We start from the raw sequence: 27,694 nt of genomic DNA, 5'->3' as shown, positions 1-27,694 counted from the left end.
CCAGCTATTTTAGAATGAGCAATATATTTCCTTTGCTATGGAGAGAAAAAGTTCACATAACTTTCATCTAATGAGGACTCCTCCGAAAAGGCAAACTGAGCATATTTTCACAATCGCTTGTCCTCTGCACTCTTACATGCTAAGCTATAATTCGATCAAAGTTACTGAGGCCAAAGGTTTCTTTTTAACCTTTATCATTTTTATAAGAAGTATATCAATTACCTCTATATTTTCATACTATCATAATAGCACACATCATAAGTATACCCAGTTAATATTAACTCATAATGGTGAGGCTGACATTCATATAGAAAGCAACACCCTTCATCACTACCTCTCTCATGTTGGCAACTACAAAGAGAAAGTCATGGAGTTCCTCACTTTTTAGGAGGCAACATCTATGGGTTTGTCTACCCAGAAATCTGGAACGGAGTCCCCACAATGAACTTTGCTACAGATAAGCACCATGCTTAAAACTGTGCAAGTGATGAGAGGAAGCCAGGGCTTTTTGGGAGGCTAGGCAGAGGAACACCATGGTATACTTTGGTCCTGGCTTGCACACTTCCACTGGAATGTTCTATAAGTTTCCAACCTCAACGTGCCCCAAACTCATCCCCTCCCCCTAATCTGCTTCACCTATTATAGATGACAACAGGGGTTATCTATATGTCCAAGGCAGAAACCTGGGCATCTTCCTACATTCCTTCCTCCCCATCAATATCTATACTCAGGTAGTTACCAAGCTCTTTCAATTCTGTCTCATGAAGATCCCACAAACTCATTCCTTTGCTTCCATTCTCACTGTCACTTGCCTTGGTCCAGCTTCATTTTCCCCCTCAGTTACTGAAACATCCCCCAACTCTCAACTGGCCTTCAAATCCAGGATTCCCTGCCCCTTCCTCACTTTGAGATACCCTCCACACTGCTGCTAGGGTCCTATTTCTAATGTTCAAATGGAAGCAGGTCATTCTGCTGCAGAAACATCTTCAACAACTTCCACTAACTTCAAGAGAAAACCAAAAGCCTCCCCAAAGCCTAGCATCTGTTTTTTCCCTCTCCAGACCCCCTTCCCAACTGCCCTGAACACTCAAACCATAGGATCTATTTGGCCAAAGTCTCTCATCACCATGCCTTCACACATGCTGTTCCTTCGGTGTAGAATGCCCTTGCCTCACCTTACATACTTGGCTGACCTGTAATCATCCTCTGAGACTCAGCTTCAGGTCTCTCCCCTTGCAGGGGTTTTCCCTGACTACCTTCTGCTTTGAATTAGGGCCCTTCTGACTTCTCGCAGGACCCCCGGTAGTGCAGTGCTTAAAATGATCAACTACTAAGCAGTTTGAAACCATCAGCAGCTCCATGGGAGAAAGATGTGGCAGTTTGCTTCTGTAGAGATTTATAGCCTTGGAACCCCTACTGGGTCTCTAAAAGTTGGAACTGACTCCTCGGCAGTGGGTTTGGGTTACTGCTTGCACCGCCCCAAGGCAGGTCTCTAAGATATTATTTCCACAGCAGTGCACCTGCGACAAGTACCTGTTTGCTTCCCATCGTGATAGTGAGTCCCTTGAGGCAGGAACCATATCTTTCCCCTTTGTCTCCCTAGCAGCTAGACCAAAGCCCGTCTTAGCAGGTGCTTGAAAAAGTCAACTGAATTGAATGAGGACAAAAGTGAAACCCGCTAATCACTCTTTCCTTCTCTTTGCTCCCTGTAACACTGCCACATCATTCAAAACAGCCCTGGCATTTTGGTAAGTCTTTAGGTGTGGAGTTTATCCATCCATCATTTCTGAGGACATGATGCTAATATCAGGGGCAAGCGTGCCTCCTGTACCAAGTGACTTCTATATTTTCTCTTCCTTCTAGGAAATTACAGAAATGTCTATTTTTTGCCTCTTTGCCAGGTGAAGATTTTATACGAGAGAAGAGGTAAGAAAACACATTCTACTCATCTGTTGCCCAGGGAAAGAGGATATTATAATTGAATACTGACCCAGATAGAATAAAGAATCTTTCTCCTGGGATAAGTCACAGTGAAGTTTTTGAAAAGAACAAGGACAACTGAATTTAGAAACCACATCAGCATATTTAGCCCAAACATGCATAACCAGAAGCCTCCATGGGGAAAGTTGAAGGAGGAAAATCTCATATTCCAGTTCCACTTCAATCTTCTGGGTTTATTCCAAGTCGAGGCACCAACCCCATTCTTTTTTAGCCTGAGATCCCAACCCCAAGGGATATCAATCTGTGCTTCAGAGTAGACTTACACTGTCAGGATGGGGATTTACTATAAAAGGAAAAACAAAGCCAATGGGCAGATGATGGTAATCCTCTGAGAGCAGGAGTTGGTCTATTTGGGAGAGAACTTAGTGATGATCCTTGGCAGGGTATACTGACACCGCGACAAAAAGAGGGCCAGATCGATGTAAGTGGAAAATAAAAAGGGGAAGAATGCTGAGTAGTGTAGTTTATTCCACACTCTTGACCCCAAAGGTACATTCTTAAGGGACAATTTGTAGCTGAACTTGGCCAGCCAATCTAGATGAAAAGGAAGCGACGAATGAACACAGTGTTTCAGCCAGGTATGCACAGACTGTCGGCAAGGAAGATGAAGTCATACTAAATTAAGTTCGATTACGGTGACTTTTTATTCTTTTCCCAAGGTGCACGGTGGTGGGGAGGGGAGCTAACATGCACTCCCTGTAGATCTGGGAATGCCTTCAAGTTCTACTACAGATTTCCTTGTTCTTGTGAACTCGGCATTTAGAAATTAGAAAAACAGCAATTAGATGATGGTATATTTTTTTTTATCCTGAGTGAGTGAGCAAGTAGCTTAGAAGGGCTACTGTTCCTGTGAAGCACCTGGGCCACAAGAAAGACAGACTGCAGACCTGAGCGGAAGAGCTGGCCCTTTTGGGAAGTACTTCACTTGATTTCATATTTTATTTCTCGGAAAGTATGAATTAAGATGAAAATTTAAGCTGGCGTCTCATCTTGGGCATGGGAATCATATGGTGAACTCTTGGGATGGGCACCTTCTTCAGTGTTCTCCTGGGAGGCCATCCTGAGTAATCTTTGATGGTGGAACAGTCATTAGTGGTGGCCCTCTTTATGGCAGGGTTGAAAGGTGAGGCATTCGTGTGTAACAAACCCTGGCCCCTGACACTTTAGAATGTTGCTGTTTTGGGTCTGGAGGTTATATCTGACCGGTCAGCTGGACTGCAAATACAGTAAACTTTTCCCGCAAATAGAATCTTTCGTCCTTCATAATGTTTCTTCCTCCAAAGGTTTTTGCCATTTAATTTGCTAATGAGGACTTTATATTGTGAATCTCAATCCAAAACTTTGAGAGCAGGAAAGTTTGGCAGGCCAGCAAAAAACTAAAACCCACTGCCGTCGAGTCGATTCCAACTCATACCGACTGTGTAGGACAGAGTAGAACTGTCCCACAGGTTTTCCAAGACTATAAATCTTTATGGAAGCAGACTGCTACATCCTTCCCCTACAGAGTGGCTGGTGGGTTCACACTGCCAACCTTTTGGTTAGCAGCAAGGGCTTTAACTACTGCACCACCATGGCTCCTCACAGGTCAGCAGAAGGGGGAAATATATAGAAAAGGGTTCTCTGTCTCCTTCAGTCATCAAATAGCCTATTTTTCTGACCACACTCCTTGGACCTATGAAGAAATTCTGGGATGTGAGAGCTTGTCTGAGGAAACAATCCTCACCAGCTCTAAAGAAAGGAACTGAGTAACTTTATAGATGGGCTATTCATTGAGTTTGGGATATTTTGGCTTTTATCCTAAAACAGGAATAGGACATGTATGCATTTTTTTTCTCTCAAAAAAACCTGCTATCTTTATTCATTTTCCACCTCAACATGCTAGCACATGATAAGCACACCTTTGCCTACTTTAGAAGGATACTTCAGGTGTGCATAAAGCCTCAATAAATAAATAAAGAGCAAAGGAAATAAAAGGAAGAAAGAGACAAACCTCCAAAAGGCAGACAGTGAATCAGTATTCCTATCTAGCAGAGGCTGTATCTTGGTGAATGGCCTTTCCACAGGATGCTCCTTGCCCTTCAACACAAAGGCCAACGCCTCCTCCCCACAGCATCACCAATTAGAACTGCATAACCTGCTTTCTTGGCAACATCCACACACACACACAGAAACTTTGCCTGGAAAGAAGCTAGTCCAGAGCCACAGCTGTTTCAACCTCCCTTGGTCCCTCAGGTATTTTGATGCTCCAGTAGCACAGAGGCCCAGCCAGGTTTACTTACAGCATGTCTTAGCCTCACCTGCTACCTGTCACCTGCTACTCAGCTGCCTGGGCAGATAAACATGTGAGGATCAAGTCAATAGCATACACTCAGAAACAGGTTTTGCTAGTTCTCCAAAATTACAACACATTCTCAAAGAGAAAGAGGACACATAAGCCCCAAAATCACCCATTATTTTTTGCTGCCTGTTAAAGACCTTGAAAAACCCACTTGTACCATCAGAGGAAGCTATCAAAACACATCCCATGTGCACTGGGCACTCAGCACAGGAACCATCATGGGGGTGAGGGGCATGGGGTGCGGGCCTAGCAGCTCAGGAGAAGATTCAAGGAATATGCCAGGGAAGAGGCTTCATCTCAGCCTCTTTTTCCAAGTTGACAGACTCTATTTTTCAGCCTGGTGCCCTCTTACACCTGGCACCTGGGTGGTCTGGGGCATGCTTTCTGTGCCAGACTTCTGAGCAGCAGGGGGCTTGGTACAGAGCTTCCTGTATCAACACTGATCATTTTCAAGGGAAATCTCTGGACTGCTGATGCCAGCAAAGATGGTGCCCTTTGAGCCTCCCTGCAACACCTTAGCCCCTGCAGCCTAACTAGTTATTGTTTCACCATCTAACACTGTCAACAGTGGGTCTCCGATGAGCATCTTTCCCTAGGAACCTCTCAGCCCTTGAACAGTTCCAGTCTAAAAATACAGAATGCACGTATCCTCTTTGAACTTATGGGTAATTTGGAAATTTTTATTTACTGATGAGTATCTTTCAAAGGGATGTGGATTTACTGGCCACAGTGGGCACATTACCCCTGTATGCAAATCTGTTATCAGGCTTAAAACACTGTCAGAGAGTCTCAGTGGGATTTTCATGTCCCTTAAACAGAGGCAGAGAAGAGTTTGAAGGTTTATTTGGATTTCAAGGAGAAAGGGAGAGAGAAAGGAAGCACCACTGTAATTCTGCATTAGGAGAGATTAAAAAAAAAGATCCTTTGGTTTGTTTTTCTAAATTATTGACAGTTCCCTGGCCATAGCAATGAGGGAGAAGGCTGGAGCAGCTCAGCCTCTTTGCAAACAGGGAGGACTGAAGAATGGGCGTGCAACAGTAGATCCTCTCACTGGGAGCCACAGCTCATTTAATTGTCTGAAAGTCAGTGCGTTACAAAAAAAAAAAAAAAACAGGGTGCTGAGCTATCTTGGTCTGGAAAAAAAACAGGGTGTTGAGCTATCTTGGTCTGGTTCCTGCTTCCCAGGTTTTGGCAAGAAGTGCCGGAAGGGAAATCCTAGTCCTTTTCCCCATGGCGAACACTGGAGTTGTGACAAGGACGGATCAACCGCATAAGTTTGGGGGTTGGGGGTCTTCCTCCTCTCTTGCTGACCTGCCTCTCTTTTTTACCCTCTGACCCCAAATAAAGGGAGGGACTCTGTTCCCAGTCGTTTCTCGTTTGGTCACTCACCTTTCATACCACTACCTTCTTCTTGGAATGTGTTACGAGCAGTAGTCTGATCTTCTAAGTGTTCACTCCCACCACTTCCTGAAGAGGCTACACTGCTTTGTGGAGACAGGGGGGCATGATCGGAAGGGAGGCACTGGGGTCCTCTAGCTCGTAAGTCCTCATGAGACATCCATCCATGTCCTAGAGGCTGGTTTGGCACATTCATGGGTGGGGTAAGGGACACAGATCGTTTCAAAGGGCTGTGATGTGCCTGGCCTGAGAGAACTGGAAAAAAAAAAAAATAAAATGAAATAGGTTATTCCCCCCCCTTTAGCCTGGGATGCAGAAGAACCCACAATACCTTTTAACCAATACCGCTAACTATCTTAAAACGCCCTCCGTGGTCACAGCCTGTTGGGTACAGGCGTGGTGTGGTCCTTTCCTTTGGGGCAGTTAAAAAGATTGTCTTTCTTGGTGGGTTGGGTTTCTCCAAGGTGGCTAAATCTGTAGCAGCTATATGCATCTGGCTTTAGCCTTTGTGGGTCTAGATTTGGTTTTAGTTCTAACTCTAGAAGTCAGGACTTGTGGCAGTAGGCCCACAAATCAGCTGAGGTCTGACAGCTTGGCAAAGTAGCCATATGCCCAGAGTAAAAAGAATGTTATGGAAACAAAACAAAACAAAAACACCCCCCAAAACTGACATTACCCATGCCATTTAGGGAGGGTAGGCAGGCTGGGCACTGTTTGGGATCTTTTCTGGGCTGAACTAAAGAAGGGGGACTAGTCCTTCCAACCGGGGATAAGGGGACTGTCACCTCTAAAGGGGGGTACAGGATCAGTGAGGGGTCCCAATACTAACATGGACCTCAGGGTATGGGACACTGGCAGCTATGTGTGAAAGAGCCGATTCTTTCTCTTGGCCCCACAGGTTAATGCCAAACTTTAAATAAAAAACACTTCCAGGTAACAAGGCTTTCATTCAGAAGGCAGTGGGGTGCTCTCAGCTTGGAGTGGTTTTTACCAGCATGTTCAGCCTTCTGCACAGTAAGCCACATCTGTGTAGCCCCCATTTTTAATTTATTTTCCAGAAAACTAGGAAAAAGCAACAGAAACTCACATATCTAGCCAAATTAAATTGAGGTCATCAAGGGAGGGATTTAACCAAAATCAGTGCCGAGGGAGCCGATGTTACCCTTGGTTGGTTTTTCTCGGTGTGTAAAGTGACAACTTTACAAAATAAGTCTATTCATAACATTCTCTCGGCACCGGTTCCTGACAGGTCCAGTTTATTTTGACTGCTGCTGTACTAACATGGAATTGAACCACATGCATTTTTAAACATTTTTCAGGGAAGCCATTAAGTTCCGTCTCAGGCTGTATCCCCTCCAGTGTGGTATTTGCTCTCCCAAGTCTGGACTAGTCCTTCTTTGCTGGCGTTAATTTTTCTGAGTTTCTCAGTAAACAGACCAGACAGCCCAATGGTGAGGGGCCTTGCTCTTTGTAAAACTGCTTTACTGGTGGGGTAGCACACGCACAAAAGCTGAGCAGCAGATGCCTACTGGGCTTTCACTTCAAACGATAAAGACCAGAGCTGGAAGGCTGGGTAATTCCAAAAAATGTGTTTGTGGCAGCAGTGGGGTGTGTAGGCTGTGGACGGTCAGCGGGCAGTAGCTAGGCCCTGGAGCAATGGTGGCTCATACTTCTGGTGGCAGTGTTTCCATTTGGCCAGATATGGCCAAAGGGCAGCCTTGTTCATGAAGGGGGCCAATCAGAAGGGCTAGAAACTTACTAACAAAAACGGAGAGGGAATAAAAAAGGGAACTGCCCAAGTTTAGAATTTGTAACCTGAGACATTTCTAATTTGGGTGGATTCTATCAAAGGCAAGAAATTATTATTTAACTTAAAAATTTACAAAGGGGACTTTGTGTGTGTGTGTGTTTGTTTTTAACTAACCCTACATTGCTGAAATGGCCTGCATTTCCACTAAAATAGACTAGGGGGGAAAAGCTATTAAGATGGGCTTCCTGGAAAATGCATCGCTACCTAGTTGGATCAGAATTAGCAAAAGAAAAAAAATAAAATGAAAAACAGAGGAAGAAGAAAAAGAAAAAAAAAAGGAAGCAGCAGCAAAAATGAAGAGAGAAGCTAATAAGCCAATAGGAAGAAAGCCAGACATCCAGAAAATCCATTTCATGCCTGTCTAAGTATTTACATAAAATTGGGCAAACTTATTCAGGGCTGCCCCAAGTGCTAGGAGGCTCCAGCTTAGACTTCTTTGCTTTCTGGTACCTCTACGATCATCTCAAAATATTTGGTGAATACTTCGAATGGTGCCAGCCAGATGTGCCTCACATGGAAATGGGAGTTGGAATTAGAGTCAGCCTGAAACCGTAGAAGCAAGCTTAGGCAAAGAGGCACACACAGCTCAGAGCTGACCAAGCCCTTGGCACCCAAGGCTGCTTAGAGATGAAAATGGAATCAATACTTATGGGTGGTAACGGTGCTAGGAAAGTCCCCAACTTTGAATGCTGAGAACCGCACAGCACATATGTCACATCTGAATTCCATTAGTGTGAATGGAGCCAATTTGCTTCTTTTCACCTAAGGTATTCTTAAAATCCTCTCTGCCTCACCATTGATGGGCATGCTGAGGGAAGCTGTCAGTATCTGAGGGCTCCACTGGCTATTGAGAATGGAACTAACTCAATGTTTACCTAACTTAACAGGGATTATAGGGATTTGCTCAGAGAAATCTACACCCATTTCTTCATATTTTTCTGCACTTGATTGAAGTCACAGGGGATATGGAATGCACTTGGCCTCTGCCTCAGTGCTATTAAAAAAAAAAAAAAGGTCCTGGGGCCTTTTCCCAATGACTTTCTACTAAATGCCCCCTCTGTATCATGAAGGGAGCCCTTTGACTTCTGCAGCTGGCATTAAACTCAGAAATGTCTCCTAGGAGGCAACCTGCTGTGGCCCCCAAGCCCAGAGCCTCACACTAAGCTTCTGGTCTGCAGAGAAGGCCCTGGCTGAATATCACACCTAAATCAAAGTCATGCTACGCAAATGCCTTTTGCCCCCAAGAAAACCCACAGAGGAGGACCATGGGCAGCATGGGCTAGTCTTCCTATGGGAAGAAGACCATAACAGGTGACAGTGGTCCTGCCAGCAAGACTACTCTGGGGTGAGACTGATCTTCCAGTTTAGGCACTGGAACCAACAGAGCTTATTTTGTTGTTCCTTGCTGTCCTGGAGCACTTTGTTTAGGATAAAGTGGTCGAGGAAACAATACATGCCATGGGCATAAAGAGTCTGCTAGAAAACAGGCCACGCAGTTGCGGAATTAATGAGGTGGCCAGTGGCACCAATGGTTGCCCCATTGCCCCCATTTTTTTTTCCTCTTTTTTTTTGCCAGAAGGACTCATGTGAAGTGGTGATAAATAGAGGAGAAATGGACATTCAGGAAAAAAAAAAAATTGTTATCCTTTTCCTACAAGTAGGGAAGAGAAAGCAGTGAAAACCAACTTCTGAGAAGCTTTTCAGCTGTGTTAATTTGCCCCCAAACGCCTCTACCTAGAGGCAGACCTTCTGGATGCTCTGCTTGCTGAGGGCCATGGAGCAGACAACGGCAAAGGCTTCGTTCAGACTCAAGCTGCCCAAAGGTAATGCTCAAATGCTGCAGAATTAAGGACACCTTTAAAAAAATCTCATCATAGATTAGAAATTGGCCGACTCCCATGGTAGAACTGAAGTCCTAAATTTCTATTGCATTTGTGACTTTATAATTGTAGGGGGTAGAAGGGCTGCATGGGTCAGGATGGATTCATTATATGAAAATTATACTACAAGTTACCCAGATGAGCAAAATTGTGCCCCTTTTGCTATAGAAAAACTGAAACTAGAACTTAATATTTTGTATCATAGATTTGACATTGCTCATATTTTTAGATATCTCTATAAGAAATGTCAGGTATGTATATATGTGTATGTGCGTGTGTGCACATAAGATATTAAGACACTGTAATTTTTGAAACATTTATAAATTCAAGTGAACCAAAAGTAAATAATAAGTATTGGCTACCCATTACCCATTGCCATCAAGTTGATTCTGACTCATAGCAACCCTATAGGACAGAGTAGAACTGCCCCATAGAGTTTCCAAGGAGCACCTGATAGATTCGAACTGCTGACCTTTTTGGTTAGCGGCCGTAGTGCTTAACCATTATGCCACCAGGGTTTCCAAGTATTGGCTAAGTCTACTGAAATACGGAAAAGGCAGTTAAAAAATAATCTTGTTACAGTAGTTGAGCAGTGTGATGTGAGGAGACAGGGTCTTGATCTGGCAATAAATGATGTCATGCCATTGAGGGCCAACCAACGTTTCTGAGCTCCTCTAACCTTATCATTTCTTTTTCACCTCCAAGCATCTTTAATGATGCCCTTTTCAACACCTTTTTGGGGGGAAATATGATGCCTGGCTCTGAGTTCTGTTCTTTAACTATTTTCCTGAAAGCCTGGAAATCAGATTTCTTTCTCATTTCCTTTGACCAACCTTGACTTTGTTTCAATTTTTAATTACTGAAATAAGATACAGGAAAAGACCTTTCAGGATATTTAGTGCTCTCTTAAGAAAATTAAATATTACATTTTCTGCCTTTTAATATGAGAAATAACAGAGTTTGGAAAGAGAGGAAGGTTTGGGATGCTGGTCCACCCAGCTCTTGGTTTCACTGTCAGGATGAGTGATGTACCTCACTGTCAAGGAGAGACGTGATCCACATAAGTGAGTAGTCCAGATATTGGAAGTCAACTCTGACACTAAAACTCTACCCTCACAAACTTGAACGGAGCACTTTCAAACATACATTGCATATTTCTCTATTCTCTTTAAACTTATACACTTAATATAACTTCCGTTTAAAAAATTATTGTTATGACCACAGATTCATAACATTTCAGGGGTGGAAGCCTCATGAAGGACAATATAATTCCTAAGTTGTGCCTGCAGACCCCTGGATGATGGAAGGATCTGAGAATGTACACTAAGCCTTGTTAGCAGATGGAACACTGTGTTATGAATGATTTTTCATGTAAGTAGAGAGCTCTGAATTAATAAAATATAAATTAAATGTTGCTGAACTTATAGATCTTTTTGTCATTTTTTGAATCAGCAGATTAGAAGTACTGTTATTGTCTTACGGGATCCCAATTTTTTAATACGCTAAAAACCAGGTCCTTAACTCAAAATCATGTATGTACTATTAGTCTAGTGTATTCTCATTTGATATAGATGATTTCTGCTGTCTTCCATGGGCAAGATAAGTGGCCTCAGGAACTTGTGTGCTTAAAGTTCTTCTGCAGGCTTTTCATAGTTACACTGTCTGCTCAAATTCAGTCAAGCATTACTTCTCATTACTACCACTGCTCGTTTCCACCTATTTCCAGGCTTGGCGTTTTGTTCTAGAGTCTGGAATCTAGACTGCTGAAGCTGTCAGAAATTTGACTTCCTTTTGAATAAGGGCACTAAAATAAAAAAATTATTTTTATATTCCTAATGCCTTTCTCTTTCACCAAACCAAATAACTTGTCTTCTCAAACCAAGGTTGGGTGTTATACCCTCATTCTTGCCCTTATTAGTCCAACTACATAGATATGATTAATAACTTTAATTTTTTTTCTTCCTAAGCTAGTCTCTTCATTTCTAATTCAAGAGTCTGTCTTTTTCATAGAAAAAGTTGTGCTTCATTATTTTTTCAAAATTCTAGATGCTCACATGCTATAATTCAATCTAATTTCTAATACAACTAAACTTCACAAAAACAAATCATTCCAAGACAGGGGTTTGTACAGGTAAAATCAGGAGGCCAAGCATTTATGCATTAATTTAAAATGTTAACTTAGAACTTTTTTCTTCAGTTAAAAGATCCTGGCTAATTTCCTATGACCCAAGTGACATATGTGGTGATGATTTTAGTGTAAGGCATGTTAATGTCAACATACTTATGCCAAAGCCTGGGGACTATTCTACTTGTATGTTACGAATGGTGTACTTCAACAATATTTTCTAGATCCATTCCCAAAGGAAATTCAGAAGTATCAGTAGAATCTTTGCATAACACACTAATTTGAGGGTTCGCAACATATAATTTTTAAGTTTTGCTGCAGAAGATGGTTTGATATTTGTCAAATTTAAAGAAGAAAAAGCTGAAACTACTACCTTTCAAAAAAAAAGTAGCTATTCACTATGGAATCAACCACTGTTCAAACAATAGCTTCAAAGGAATTGGGGGAATGTTTCTGTCCATTCTCTTAGGCTTCGCCGGCTTACCATGCATGTTTCAGGTCCTATCCCAAGAATTTCTTCAGAGCAACTAAAGAATTACTATTGAAGGTTTTCAATGTTCAGGGGAGGGGGGCTGCTGCTAGCATTACTTGTATGAAAAATTTCAAGCATATGCTTAAAAAAAAAAAAAAAAAAAGCTCATTTTAGCAAGGCTCAACAGTGAAGTGACATTAAACCCCGGAATTCCTCTTCTTTGGTTTTGTGGTACCACAACCAGTAATCTGATGCCCTGTGGTGGGAATCTTTGGGGAAGAAAAGATTAATAGTACTGCAACAATATATAAAAACAAAACAAAACCAGAGTATTTGATCAGTGATATCATGCAAAAAAAAATAAATAAAACCAGTCACATTTATGGCCAAGTACAGATCTGTGTAAGTGGGGGTGGGGGGTGGGGAGTATTACATAATTGCTAAGGTTAAAATCAACATGCTTTGCCATCATTGCTTTGGGGAATAGATTAAAAGCAAATCTGGAAGGTTAAAAGCCTCAACTCTGCGTGCTTGATCTTTGCCTCTTGTCTAAAGGTTTGGAAAACCAGCACTGACAACATCTGGACACCAGAGATGATTACCCGAAACAGGCTTCAGGCTGCACCTCATTCCGGGTGAAGAAGACAGAACATGCTACAAAGATGTGGCTGGTGGACGGGATGTTCCTGACAAGCCCAAGGAGGAAGCCACATACTTCTGTGAAGAGGAAGTGTACACTTGCCTATGCAAAAAAAAAAAAAAAAACCAGAACAGGGACTGTGGAAGAAGAGAGAGCCACAAAGAACACCACAACAAGGCTGACAAATAGACACAGCTACCTCTCTTTTTCCCCATTAAGTCTCATTTTCACATAGGATTGAAAAGAAAGCATTCGGACACAGGAGAAAACACCTGGAGAAGCTTTGCTAATACCGTGAGTTCCTGTGACGGCCCAGCCTTTGGGCAGAGCAAAAACGTATGTTTCTGCCTTCACATTATCACCTAAACATTTAGGCCTTTAAGAAACAGATTAGAATGCTTCTGGCAGACTTTTATTGCTGCATTAATCTTCGGTACATTTCATTTGTCCTCTTTTGTCAGTTTCTATATTGGCAAAACTGGGTGTCATCCAGTAGAAAATCTATTTTAGATAACTGCTGTTTGACTTTATATTGTCATTATTTATGAAATAAGTTAGACAAGAAGCCAATCTATACTTTCTATAGAAATCAGTAGACTCTTACTCAACTCTAACTGCAAGTCATTTTCACAGGGAACTGCCCAAATCCTCTCATTTCATTCTATCTAAACGAATGACATCAACTAGTGCAGTAATTTCACACCACTGAAGCAGATGTTTGGAGCCCTGGTGGTGCAGTGGTTAACAGCTTGGCTGCCAACCAAAAGGTTGGCAGTTTGAATCCACCAGCCACTCCTTGGAAACCTCCTATGAGGCAGTTCTACCCTGTTCTACAGGGTCTTGATGAGTCAGAATCGACTCAATGGCAACGGGTTTGGCTTTTTGGTTTGAAGCAGATGTGTAGGCCAATTCAAGGGACTGTGGGATCACCCAGCCATTTCTAAAGCTCCTGCGTATTGGGTTGAGTTCTACTTTCCTGTATTATGTATTTTTTCATATCTATATGTTCTTAGGATTGTCCATGGAAATTCTATGCACATACAGAGTGAAGAGATATCCACAGACAAGTTTTGCCAGAACTGCAAAATTTCATTTTGTTTATAACATCGAGTAAAGAAAACAAGCAAGTGGCCTAGAATGATTTCAGTGGCTATTCCCTTTTTAGTTTTCCAATGTATCCACCCACCACTCCTCTGCCAGTTTGTTGTGCTGTGGTGACTTGTGTGTTGCTGTGATGCTGGAAGCTATGCCACTGGTATTTCAAATACCAGCAGGGTCATCCATGGTAGACAGGTTTTAGTGGAACTTCTAGGCTAAGACAGACTAGGAAGAAGGACCTGGAGGTTTATTTCTGAAAAAGATTGGACTATATGAAAAAGAACGTGGCATCAGGATTGGAGGAAGACTCATTAACAACCTGCAATATGCAAATGACACAACCTTGCTCACTGAAAGCGAAGAGAACTTGAAGCACTTATTGATGAAGATCAAAGACTACGCCCTTCAGTATGGATTGCCCCTCAACATAAAGAACACCTCACAACTGGACCAATAAGCAGCATCCTAATAAGTGGAGAAAAGACTGAAGTTGTCAAGGATATCATTTTACTTGGACCCACAATCAACACCCACGAAAGCCGCAGTCAAGAAATCAAATGACGTATTGCATTGGGCACATGTGCTGCAAAATACCTCTTTAAAGTGTTAAAAAGCAAAGATAGCTCTTTGAGGACTAAGGTATGCCTGACCCAAGCCATGGTATTTTTAATCACCTCATATGCGTGCAAAAGCTGGACAATGAATAAGAAGACCAAAGAAGAACTGATGCCTTTGAATTATGGTGTTGGCAAAGAATATTGAATATACCGTGGACTGCCAAAAAACGAACAAATTTGTCTTGGAAGAAGTACAGCCAGAATGCTTCTTAGAAGTGAGAGTGGCGAGACTTCATCTCATGTACTTTGGACATGTTATCAGGAGGGACAAGTCCCTGGAGAAGGACATCATCCTTGGTAAAATAGAGGGTCAGTGAAAAAGAGGAAGACCCTCAAGGAGATGGACAGACACAGTGGTTGCAGCAACGGGCTCAAACGTATCAGTGACTGTGAGGACGATGAGGATGGCACAGGACCAGGCATTGTTTCATTCTGCTGTACACAGGGTTGCTATGAGTCAGAACTGACTTGATGGCACCTTAATAACAACAAATGTATCCATAAAAATGTTCCAGTCACTGTGTTTAGGGAAGAGAAATAGTAGAGAAACTCAGAAAGATAGGTGTTTGATGACAAAACTTTCCTCCTACTCCCTGCTCCAAAGATAAGCTCAAATTATAACTGCTGTTATATTAGCTCACATACCTACCCAGGAAGCGCTCCCTATGTTATGCAATGCGACATCTTGCTACTGAGCATGGGTACCAGCAAGGCCATCAAAATTTGGAGCTGGGAAGAGTCAGGACTTCATGATTGAGCAACCAAGGCCCACTCAGAGCATTGGTTCTGAAGCCATGGCCAGAGTCGCTGAGCAAATCATCAGGGTATCCTTTTATACCTTGACGCCATCAGCAACACTTGTCAGGAGGAGAAGCAGGTAAATCACTTGAAAGGGGCTAACAAAGGATATTTTAAAACCTTGTTTACTAAATTCTGTCTTGAGCTGAACCTGTCTTCATTGCCAATGGAGCCTAAACGCTCTGAAATGCAACATCACTGATTAGGTGAGGGCAGGCATCATTACAGAATGCCTAGGTCCACTGAATGATGCGAGAGTTAGCACACTTGGCTGCTAACCAAAAGGTTGGAGGTTCGAGTCTACCCAGAGGCACTAGGAAAAAAGACTTGGAGATCTACCTCTAAAATATCACTGAAAACCCTATGGAGCACAGTTCTACTCTTACACACATGGGGTCACTATAAGCCAGAGTCGACCTGACACCAACTGATGATTTTAAATTCTACTGCCATTAGGGCCTCAACTCAGCACCAGCAAAATGCACGACTGGTGCCAAGATTTCTGAGAGTGAAACACTGAACTTTGCCTTAATCAAACAACCATGTTTTTTCACCCCCTTCTTTTCTTTCTTATGTTAGAAGAAGGGTTATAAATAATTAGAATTGTATTATGTAGTCCTGACTAATTCTTAACATAGCTCCTTGATGAAAGAATGAGAACTGCAGATTCTCAGCATCACAACCAGTAGGGCAATTTACCGATTAGGGAATTGGTTCTTGTTTTCATTAAAGCACTCAATCTAAGTGTCAAATGTAACAATACACATAAAATGACCATTCAAAAAAAAAAAAAAACTACAATTTGAGCTTACTCTGCTAATTAGATGATTTTTTGTTGTTGTTGTTAATTAAGAGAAATTGGATGGTTTAAGCTCTCCTGGCTTCTTAATTACATTTGATTGAATTACCGTGTGATTCAGGACAAGCTATTGAGGCTTTACACATCCCAATTCTCACTTTCAATTCACCTTCAGCCTCTTCCCAAACTCTAAGCCATCACAACCTGACCCTGTGGGTGTTGGAGCACGGTGAGCTTGGTACTATGTTTGTAAAACTGATTTACTGTGGTCTGTAATCACACATAATGATTTGCGCTTTTGACTTGGCACTGCATTTTTCATTTAAACCATACAGTTCTTCTCTACCACAGAGAAGCAATGTTTACGTAATTGCTCTCAACTCATCTACTTGGGTATTATAAATCAGCCCTGCAATAAACGACTTCCAGAGACACTGCAATTGTGATATTCCTGGCATAATTCAGCCCCCAGGACTGTTCCAGTTTAAGGACTGGAATTGAAGAACATTCATTTCTCACTGAATATGAAGTGGAGAGGGCTGTCTGAAGCCATTGGGCCCAGTCAGCAGAAAGAACAGGCTGTAAGGGCAGACACTAGTTCCAGACAGCCAGCACAGTCAGAGGTGAGGTTCCCTTGGTGCTGCTCCTCATCTACTTTTGGGTCCTCCCTTCGCCTATCATACCAGTTGTGTCATGTGTGTATGTGGCCATCTGTTATATATTGATGCAAACTCTTCATTCCACTTCCCATCCTAAGACTTATCATACTCTTCTTGTAGACCAGCAGTTCTCAACCTTGATGTGTATTAGGACACCCTAGAGTCTTTTTTTTTTTTAATTGTACTTTAGATGAAGATTTACAGAGCAAACTAGCTTCTCATTTAACAATTAGTACACATATTGTTTTGTGACATTGGTTACCAACGCCACAACATGTCAGTACTCTCCCCTTCTTGACCTTGGATTCCCTACTACCAGCTTTCCTGTTCCCTCCTCCCTTCTAGTCTTGCCCCTGGGCTTTAGTCTCATTTTGTTTTATGGGCCTGTCTAATCTTTGGCTGAAGGGCGAACCTCAGGAGTAACTTCATTACTGAGCGAAAAGAGTGTCCAGGGGCCATACTCTCAGGGTTTCTCCAGTCTCTGTCAGACCAGTAAGTCTGGTCTTTTTTTGTGAGTGAGAATTTTGTTCTACATTTTTCTCCAGCTCTGCCCAGGACCCTCTCTTGTGATCCCTGTCAGAGCAGTTGTTGGTGGTAGCTGGTTGTGCTGGACTCAGTCTGGTGGAGGTTGTAGTACTTGTGATCCATCAGTCATTTGCACTAATCTTCGCCTTATGGCTTTGGCTTTCTTCACCCTCCCTTGCTCTAGAGGGGGTGAGGCCAGTGGAGTATCTTAGATGGCCGCTCACACCCTGGAGTCTTTAAAGATAAATCCTGACACCCAGCCACCAGATCAATTATTTTAGAATCCCAACAGTATTTGTACTTTAAGATGCTCGTGGGTGCTTTCAGTGGACAGCCAGGGCTGAGAATCAGTGTCTTGGGCTAATCTCCGGCCTCAGTGCTCCTCCCAAAATTCTGTCCCACATCCTGGACACTCCAAACCTTCCCAGGTTTTAGGAGCTGACTGTTGCTTCTGCCTGGCCTTAATGAGATGCCCTAGAAGAACTGGCATCTTGTTGCTTTTATAGTGGTTTTTTAAAAATAAAATACAAATCATCGCTTCTCCCACCCAACTAGTGTCTTGTTTGCTTTGGGTTCACATGCAAAGTTCTGTTCAAGCTCATCCACTCAAGATTTTATCTCTTGCCCTGCTGCTCTTCAGGTAAAATCTATGATATTTTCACACCAGAGTTCCAACCCTAATGATACCTGGGCAGAAGTTTCTGGAGATTCTCTAGACAAATATTTTGACTCCTTGGGCAATAGCCCCTATCTTTTGTCACCATTTTCACTCTTGTCTAGGCAGAAAGGAAGCCAGTCAGAGGTCAGCTTCAGGCCTTCTCTGAAGGCCGATCAGCTGCAGAAAACTCCAAGCACATTTTCCCCTAGCCTAGAAATTCAGCTGGTGAGAGCATTACCAATTCACAAAGAGCAAAAAATTGTGTTCTAGGTCCATGGACCAGCAGCATCAGCATCATTTGGGAGCTTGTTAGAATGGTTGAATATTGGGCCTCATTCCAGACATACTGAGTCATGATCTGTATTTTAACAAGATTCCAGGCAATGTGTGTGTGTACATCCAAGGGTATGAGGCACAGGCTGTATACTCAGCTCTGACTTGCTGACTTGATCTTGTTCTATTGATGTTGGGAAAGGGGTTAACAAAACAAAAGCAGCTTGATGAAGCAAGAAGAACTTGGGATTTGGGTTGGAAGTCATGTGACGTTTCTGTGTCTCAGTTTCCCCACTAGTAGATGTCAAACACTACCTCATGAGATTATTGGGAAAAAATCAAATCTTTTAACTTACACAAAAGTGTTTTTACAAGCCAAGCCATAAAGTGCTACAGAACTATGTTACTCGTTTCAGACTAAAAATGGTGGAAAAAACAAACTGGTAGTACTAGCTAATCTGATGACATTCATGTAGACTTTTTGGCATATTATATTTGGTATTAAAAATATCTCTGATTACTTGATAGTGTTTCGCAGGTTTACAAGAGATGGATTTTCCACTATGGCCTGTCATACCAAAGAGTGTCCACTTTGCTTTTTCAGAATCTTCACTTACATTGACAAACTCTTCCCGACCCCAATCAGAGTCTTCTTTGATTCAGACTCAACTTGGCCTTTCCTCTCCTCCCACACACTTCAGGTGTTCACATTACCTGGATACCTGCGGATGTGCACGTGGGAGGGCATGTGGGTCCTTTTCCACTAAAGTTCAGTACCCAGAATGCCTCATGAGAACTTCTCTTTGTTCTGATATTTGTAAGCAATACTGAGAAACCAAAGTCCTTATGGATGATTCTAAGTACCTTCAGTACATTAAGAAATTCAGGCTGAAAAGCTATTATGTGGTTGTGTGACATTGGATAAATCTTCCCAGGCCTCGGGTTGCTCATATATAAAATGAGGAGGTTGGACCAGATGAATTCATCCATTCAGCAGATATTTGTTGGGCACCCACCATGTGCCAAGCTCTAGGAGCAGAGGGCACAACGCTGAGAAGCCATTACGGCCCAGGAGATGATCTCTCAGTCACTCTTTGAGTCAATTGCCTATGATGCTTTTAGCATATTTATGCAGTGTGGTTCTCTCTTACACTCCAGCTCTTTTGGACAAGAAATTATTTTCCCCACATTATGTATTTCTTCATATTAAAAAAAAAAAAAAAAAGTCTTCCTGCAATACCAATAGAACAGCCAGTCGTGGTGTCACAGGAGCTGCCAGCTGTTCACTGGGGACTGGATTCTGGAGAAGGGAAGGTACTCATTTATTTCACTGCTCCCATTCCTGGCTCATCCTAAAGCTCTTATTTCTCCCAGCACACTTTAGGCTGTCATGAAAGGGTGAGTGAATGGATGAGTTCTCCGTTTCCCTCTTACTTGCCCTGGGCTGGGGATGCTGTACTGTCATTTCCCACATGCAGCCCCAAAAGTTCTACCCTTGGAGGCCACCCACCTGGATCTTTCCTTCTCTGAAGAAGAGGCCAAGTGGGAGGTAATATACAACATGATGACCATAATCAATGCCATTGAACTGTACATGTAAAAATTGTTGAATTGGCAAATGTGTTGTTATATATATTTTTACTACAATAAAAATATATTTTAAAGTGCACTTAAAAAAAAAAGAAGAAGAGGCCACGTAAGCGTGAACACAACAGCAGGAGCAGCTACCATTTACCTGTGCTAACTATGTGTCAGGTACTCTGGCCAATGTGTATGCACATTACGCCATTTAATCCTCCTTTCATGACTTATGAACAAACAAACTGGTAGTACTAGCTAATCTGATGACATTCATACAGACTTCTTGGCATATTATATTTGGTATTAAAAATATCATTATCCCCCACTCACAGTAGGAAGCTCAGGTACAAAGAAGGTAAGGGACTTGTCAAAGTTCAGATAGGTAGGAAGTGGCAAGACTCAGGATTCAAACTCAAGGCTTTCTCACTTGCAAGCTTGTGTTCTTAACACTGCTTCTCATGGCAGAAAGAACTCTGGGCTTATACTCTAGGACCTGACACTGAACACTCAAAATCCACAATCTTGAGCAAGTCCATTAGCTCCTCAGGGCTTCAGTGTACACCTGGAAAACAGTTATGACAATGGTAATACCTTTTCTACCTTCCTCACAGGGTTGCTGTGAGGATCACATGAGATGGATGCTGCCTGCATCATCCTTCCCTCCTTTCTTCCAACCAGCCATCCATCTGTCCGTCCATCCGTCCACCCATCCACCCACCCTTCCACCCACCCATCCATCCCCCCACCCAATATTTGGTGGGCATATTCTGGGCACTAGGAAAGCTGATGAAAACCCATTGAGATAATGGATGGGAAGATGCTTTTTGAAAGGAAAAACATTCATTGTTCCTTAGAATAAGAGGTTTAAGCTATTTTTTTTATTTACTCACTTATTCAACACATACTCAGTGAGTGTCAATCTGCATAGGGCTCTGTACTAATCACTAGGACTACAGATGCCAAAAAGAGTATACATAACAGACAGGGCTGCGTAGATGCAAAGAGTATCTTCGCATCATTTATGAAGTCAGCACACAGCAGCTAGAAGCCGCAAAGCAGTGTTAATATTGTAAGTAACACTTCGCATACAGGTAAAGAATTGCTGAAGGAGATAAAATTTTAGGTGATTTCAATATCAATTCATTTGCCACAGTATCTCAAGGATTAATGAGATTTTTTGAGGAGGCAGTGATGTACCAGACCAAGATGCCTGTCTGAATCCCAGCCCTCCATTTTAGAGTGATAGTATCAGGGGAAACATAGAAAGTCAAAAAAGCTATTCTTCCTTGCTTCTGTGGTAAATGTGCATATTGTTTCCTGGCTGCAACTTGTCTATTCCATGCCATCATTTAAAACCCATGGCTCCGAGCAGCATAAAGATTTCCTATAACCGAATTAGAAATCACCTGCTCAACCACATGGAAAGCATCTCTCTTCCATTTGGGCTTTCCCCAAATGGCTCACAAAGCTTATGGTTTCGGTTTTGTGTGGGTGTTCTGAGCGCAGAGCCATGCAAGTATCTGCATAAAAAAGCCAAAGCAGGATCTTCTCATTTTAAATTGAATGTTGGAAGAGCAGAAAACTCTAGTTTTTTTTTTTCTTTAAAAATATAAGATACCGCGGGTGCTCTGTTAACCCAGAACTAAAACTATTCCTGAAGTCCACTCTTCAGAAAAAGATTAGACTGGACTACAAAACATAAAATAATACTCGTGAAGAGCATGCTTCTTGGTTCAAGTGGATACAGGAGACCAAATGGGCGGCTCCCGGCTGGAGGCAGGTTGAGAAGGCAGAAAGGGACAGGAGCTGGTAGGGGGTGGAAAGGGGGAGTGTGCTGTCACATTACAGGGACGGCAACTAGTGCCACATAACAACATGTGTATAAATTTTTGTATGAGAAATTAACTTGAGTGAGAAATTAACTTCAGCTGTAAACTTTCTTCTAAAGCACAAGTGAAAGAAAAATTTGGGAACTAAAAAGGTGATGGTTGAACAACAGGATGAACATAAATTAACGTCACTGAGTTATAGATTCATATATATATATAAAGAATGTTGAAATGGCAAATGTTTTGTTTTACCACAATGAAAATGTTTATTTTACGACACACACACACAAAAGTAAAATAGCCAAAAAAAAAAAAGTAAGATAACCACTATATTTCCCCAAATGAAAAGCTGAGCTGGGCTTCAGGGATGGTTCCTCCTGAAATGGACACTCTGACTCACATGTACCAGATGGAGTGGGTATGGAGCTTTTCGTTTCCACATCAGGCCCTCAAGAGAACTGGTAGAGAGCAAAGCCAACATTTTATTGAAAAATAGATGCTGTGTCCGTTGTTTACGTGCCCAGTGGAGTTGGTCCTGATGGGATTTTAATGATAGTGCTACACTTCTTGGGTCCTACCTCTAAGAACATTATCTTCAGAAGTCTGGAAAGTGCTGAAATTTGTTCCCCTCATTTATTTACTTCCTAACTATCTCAGAAGCCCAGAACTTTAAAGCAGAAAAGGACTTTACAAATATGATTTAGAAAGCATTTAATCTACTCCTTTCATCACTTTATCATTTAAAGAATAAGAGGCCTCGATAGATAAAGTAATTGCCCAAAGTCATTCAACAAAGTTGCTGTCGAAGTTAAGACTAACCAAAAAACCAGTTGTCGTCAAGTCAACCCCAACTCATGGCAACCTCATGTGTGTCAGAGTAGAAATGGGCTCCACGGGGTTTTCAATGGTTGATTTTTTTCTGAAGTAGATCACAAGGCCTTTCTCCTGAGGTGCCTCTGAGTGGACTTGAACCTCCAACCTTTCCATCAGCAGTCGAGTGTGTTAACAGTTTGTACCACCCAGGGACCGAAGCTAAGACTAAAAAAAAGACTAGAGCCCTGGTTTTCTTTGTCTTTATGGTTGTAGAGCATCATACACCTAATTGTATTAATACACTGTTATCAATAGAGCAGGGTAGAAGAATAGGTCTCTAGAAGAGCAGAGTCATACATTGCAGGACCCAAATGTTCAGGCTCACAGATTTGTTCAATAGCCTAAATAGTGTAACCCAAGCACAGCAGGAACTAAGACCTCCAAACAAATGATTGTATGTCATCGGGGCTTTTCAAGAACCAGAGCTGCTGCAAATTCATCCTGGGCTGGGATTTTCCAGGTCTGGGCATTCTGGGCACTTGTCCATCTCAAATTAGAGTCAAGCCTGTTTAGCCATCCACCACTCAAGATCTGCCTTGAAATCCTTTCATTTCTGCCCAACAGGTTGGAGAGACTGTTACTATTGACGGTGAAGTCAAGTGTTATTTGTGGATCGAAAAAACAACACCCTCTTCAGCCAAAGTCCTCACCTATGGAAGACTTATTTCTCTGTTACTGTTAATACTGTTAATCAGTTTGGGTTGTTTATTTAATTCTATAGTTTTAATTATGACAGTACATTTATGCAGAGGTTTACAACTGGAGTGTCTATATGTAGACCTAGAAAGTGTCATTTATCTACTTAATTCTATATCTAATGAATAGATCAATTTGTCTTTTAAAAAGACTGGGCCATAGAAACGGTTATTTATTATTTACAGACACTTTAAAACTAAGTGGAGTCGCTGGATGGTGCAAACAGTTAATGTGTTCAGCTGCTAACTGAAACGTTGGAGGTTCCAGTCCACCCAAAGGTACCTTGGAAGGCCTGGAGATCTATTTCCGAAAAAATCAACCGTTGAAAACCTTATGGAACACAGTTCTACTCTGACATACATGGGTCACCAGGAATAGAATCAACTGTATGGCAACTGGCATATAACTAAACAGAGCCACAAAATCTGTAATTTTAGAGCCTGAAAAAACTTCAGGGATTACTTAATCTTTCTGTTCTTCCCACCCCACCTACCAAGGGAAGGTAGATGATAAGAACTGAGCTCTAGTTCTAGGTCAGCTTCTACTTGGCAATGTGATCTTCAGGCAATCTCTTACCTTCCAAGTACAAACCTTACTTTAACAGTTACAAACAGGCAACATCTTGTTGTAACAAGAGCTATGGTGGGAAGATTGCTATCAGGAAAAGTAGGAGATTGAAGAGGGAGCTCTAGAGGAGGTAAAGCTATTTCAGATGCTCCTTCTTCAAGATTTTAATTTAAGAGAGACAAAATTATCCCCATTTAAAATCAATGGCTCTGAGTAGCATAAAAGTTGGTCTCACTACCTAATCCTCAAAGATTGATATAATTATGAATAAGACAGTTATTATTTATCGAGCTGTAGGCATTGTGCAAAGAGATCTACATACAAGTAATTCATTCACACATAACATCCACTAATTTATTCATTCAACAAATATTTATTTAACATCTACAATATACCACTCAGTGTTTTCAACAATGGGAATACGTGATGAACAAGACCGGGTTCCTTACCCTTTGAAATTTATATTCTAGTGGGGGAGATAGATAATAAACAAGTAAACAAAATAGACTTTCATTCTATGCAGATGTTACACGATTCGTTATGGAAACTCACTGAAATAGCAGCAAAGGCATAAACCCATAAGGACAAAGAATACAGGTGAGGAGATGATAGCGGATATCAGCAGACTACTGAAGTAAACAAAATTTTGGAATGTGGAAAGCAGAAGGACATGTGATAACTGACTCAGGAGACCAAAGAAGTTTCACCTATGTCCAAAGCAGCTTATGCTGCAGAGCTCCCAAGAAGCTTAGGACTAGGAGACCAGTTACCTCTGAAGGCATGGTACAGGGAGGGGCTGGAAACAGGACGTCTAGTAGAAAATAACGTCCAGGGAGACCTTTAGATTCTCTCCCCATCCCACACAACGAGGCAACTGCCACCCTAGCAACTTTCTCCTGACCAGACTGGCATCCAGGCTAGTGTCTTAACAGAAGGCTGGAGGATTCCTCTTTGGGGGAAATGGAATACTCCAAGAGAAAAGAATTCTAGATGGTGATATGTGTGAACCCCCAAGAAATGGCCAGACCAGGCCCCACTGGTGAAACCCACACACAGTACCGTCCTTTTAAATGAAAGGAAGGCCACGAATCGACAGATAATTGAGGACTGCCTCTCACTTGAGAGATAGGGTCCAAAACAAACAGGAAGACTGACTTCAAGGGAAGGCAATGTTAGAAGCAGAAGAAAACTCCCAAAATCAACCCTGGTATCTTCAGAGATGTTAGAAAAGATTTTGCATCCATGAAACAAGAGCAGAACGGCAATCTGGATCGTTCTAAGAGGCTGAGTCTAAGCTGACTGATCTGCTATAGGGAGGGGCACAGGAGAAAGGTCCCTCTGCACTCTTCTTTCCCCAGATCAGGATTCTTAAGTGTCCTACCCCAGCAAATAGTAGTCCACACAACTGAGGTGGTCTCCTAGGGGTTAAGATTTCCAGAATAAACCATTTACCCAATGTGCTGAAGTAGAGTTGGAGAACTTATTTGCAGGCAAAAGCAATCTCCTAGGTAAAGGAATTTCAGCAACTCTTCTGCATGCAATCACACCAATTCGAGAGTACAGACCTTGAGTGTATAAAGCTTCTTGCTGCTTCTCCTAAGCCATTGCTGGGGCAGCCCAAAATGCAAACCACTGGTTAAAAATAAGAATATAACCTTTTCTTTTTTTTTTTTTTTTGCCACTTTGTGGCTGTTTTTTCCAGTAGTAAAGACCCAAGAAGTAAACACAAAATCCTTTACTTGCTCTGTTCTTCAAGAAAAACTCTCCCATGTTGACCTTTTTAAAAAGTTTGTTCCCGCAACTGCAAAAAGATGGAAGGCAGCTCACACACAGACATGTGGATGTGAATGAGGAGGTGATCATGAGCCTGACCTCGCACTGAGCCATTCCAATCGAGTGCTTAAAGAGCTTTTCTCCAGGCAACGGCTTCTCCACTACCCCATAATTAGCCTGCTCTCTGAACTGTATACAGATCAGGTGGCTAGGGGAACACGGAGAAGAGAATAAATCTAGGAGCAAATAAAAATTATGCAGCTGTCGCCTGCTACAGAGAGACGATCGCCAACAGAATATTAGGAAAAGAACTATGACCACACAAAGGCTTAAATTCTTTTTTTACAAATCTCACAGACTGAAAAGAAAGCCTTCAATTGACACTTCATTTGCTCCAAAGACATCCACTTTCTCCGAATACTGGCAATACTCATTCTTGAACTGACATGAAGCTCTGCAATCAATGATGCCTCACCTTGAATGTAGGATCTGCAGCTGAGATTCACTTCTAGGAACTGGCTGGCCTCAATCGCATTACCTGCCTCATTCCGAAAGTAGAGACATTTTTGGGAATCAAAAACTCTCAGAAACCTTTGAGTTTTATACACAATGCTTGGAGATTCCAGGTTAATTTGGAGCTACAATGCCAAAAGTAAACAAATGTACAAATGTGGTCATTTTTATCTGAGGAAGCAATTATTGTACTTGTATTGAGCTCTGGATTTTAGATTAATATTAACATATAACATTCAGTTGGGGTATTAAGATTATGCTGCTAAACCTAGCAGAGTTACGACAATATCACAGGCACAAAATAATTTCTTGAATGATGATGAACATACGTGAACAATTCCCTTGTCTCCCTAAAGTCGAAGTCTAGTTGACTGCTTCCAAATTCTTCCAACTTCCCAAGTATGCTGTGGTCTTGAGCATTCTCCTGATACATTTAGTTGATGCAGGCCCCAGCAGTAGTCTAGCCAAGCCCTCATGTCAGCATCTCTCCCCAGCAAGTGCTCTCTCTAGCTCCTGAGCAAATTTGGGAGGATTCTGTGTTTAGGAAAAGAAGCCCAAGGGGGAGAGGGTAAAATCAGCACCTTCCCTGCCCATGTGTTATGGATTGAATTGTGTGTTGGAATCCTAACTCCCATATCTGTTGAAGTAATCCCTGTTTGGGAATAGGGCTTTCTTTGTTATGTTAACGATGCCATATCAGTGTGTAGGGTGTGTCCTAAACCTACTTACTTCTGAGTGATCTAAAGACCAGCCTAGACACAGAGACAAGCAAGCACTAAAGGCTGGAGATGGATGCTACTGGGAGATCACCAAGGAATCAAGGAATCCTGGGGTTACAGAAGCTGAGTCAAGGATCTTCCCCCAGAGCCAACAGAGGGAGACTTCCCCTATAGCCGGTACCCTGAATTTGGACTTCTAACTTCCTAAACTGTAAGAAAATAAGTTTGTGTTTTTTAAAGCCACCCAGTTGTGGTATTTCTGTTACAGCAGCACTAAGAAACTAAGACACCATCCAACTTCATATAAATATGACTTGTGACAAAACAAAAAAGCTACCTAAATAATTCCAATCACAGAGCCCTGGTCACACAGTGGTTAAGAGCTACCCACCAGCTGCTTCTTGGAAACCCTATGGGGCAGTTCTACTCTATACCTATGGGATCACTATGAGTCGGAATTGACTCGATGGCAATGGGTTTTGTTTTGTTTTAATACAGAAGAGGACTGCTATACACATTGCAAAAAAAAAAAAATCACCTGAGGAAATCCTTTCCATTTTTATTTTAAATACTTTATAGATGATTAACTTTGATAAAGAATTGAGGACCTTAACCCCAGATATTATGAATTCCTGCTAATGAAGATAATTAGAGACTAAGTCCATATTCAAAATCATATTTTTAGTCAGTGGGAATATAATATTCTATTCGAAAAAGGTCACTTCACAAAAGCAAAGAACTTTCCTGAATAAACTGAATACTTCGAAGGTCAGTGGAGCAAGGGCGAGGATTTGGGGACTATGGCTTCAGGGGACATCTAAGTCAATTGGCAAAATAAATTCTATTAAGAAAACATTCTGCAACCCACTTTGAAGTGTGGTGTCTGGGGTCTTAAACGCTAACAAGCGGCCATCTAAGATGCATCAATTGGTCTCAACCCACCTGGATCAAAGGAGAATGAAGAACACCAAGGTCACAAGGTAATTATGAGCCCAAGAGACAGAAAGCGCCACATGAACTAGAGACTACATCATCCTGAGACCAGAAGAACT

At 42.0% G+C, this 27,694-nt stretch overlaps 1 protein-coding gene across 3 annotated transcripts in view; it reads right to left on the bottom strand.

Moving 5' to 3' along the window:
• SAMD4A (sterile alpha motif domain containing 4A) overlaps positions 1-27,694 on the bottom strand; it is a 239,889-nt gene that overhangs the window by 53,618 nt on the left and 158,577 nt on the right. For 2 of the 3 annotated variants that reach the window (XM_049899471.1, XM_049899472.1), the window contains exon 4: positions 5,729-5,992. The exons of the other annotated variant lie outside the window; for it this stretch is intronic. In XM_049899471.1, coding sequence (XP_049755428.1) covers positions 5,729-5,992 — 264 coding nt within the window. The remainder of the gene's footprint in view (positions 1-5,728; positions 5,993-27,694) is intronic. 3 annotated transcript variants of the gene reach the window in all.

Source organism: Elephas maximus, chromosome 10 (assembly GCF_024166365.1).
Source record: "Elephas maximus indicus isolate mEleMax1 chromosome 10, mEleMax1 primary haplotype, whole genome shotgun sequence".
NCBI lineage: Eukaryota > Metazoa > Chordata > Mammalia > Proboscidea > Elephantidae > Elephas > Elephas maximus.
The sequence above is the reverse complement of the archived record's forward strand: the minus strand, read 5'-3'. Positions and strand labels throughout refer to the sequence as shown.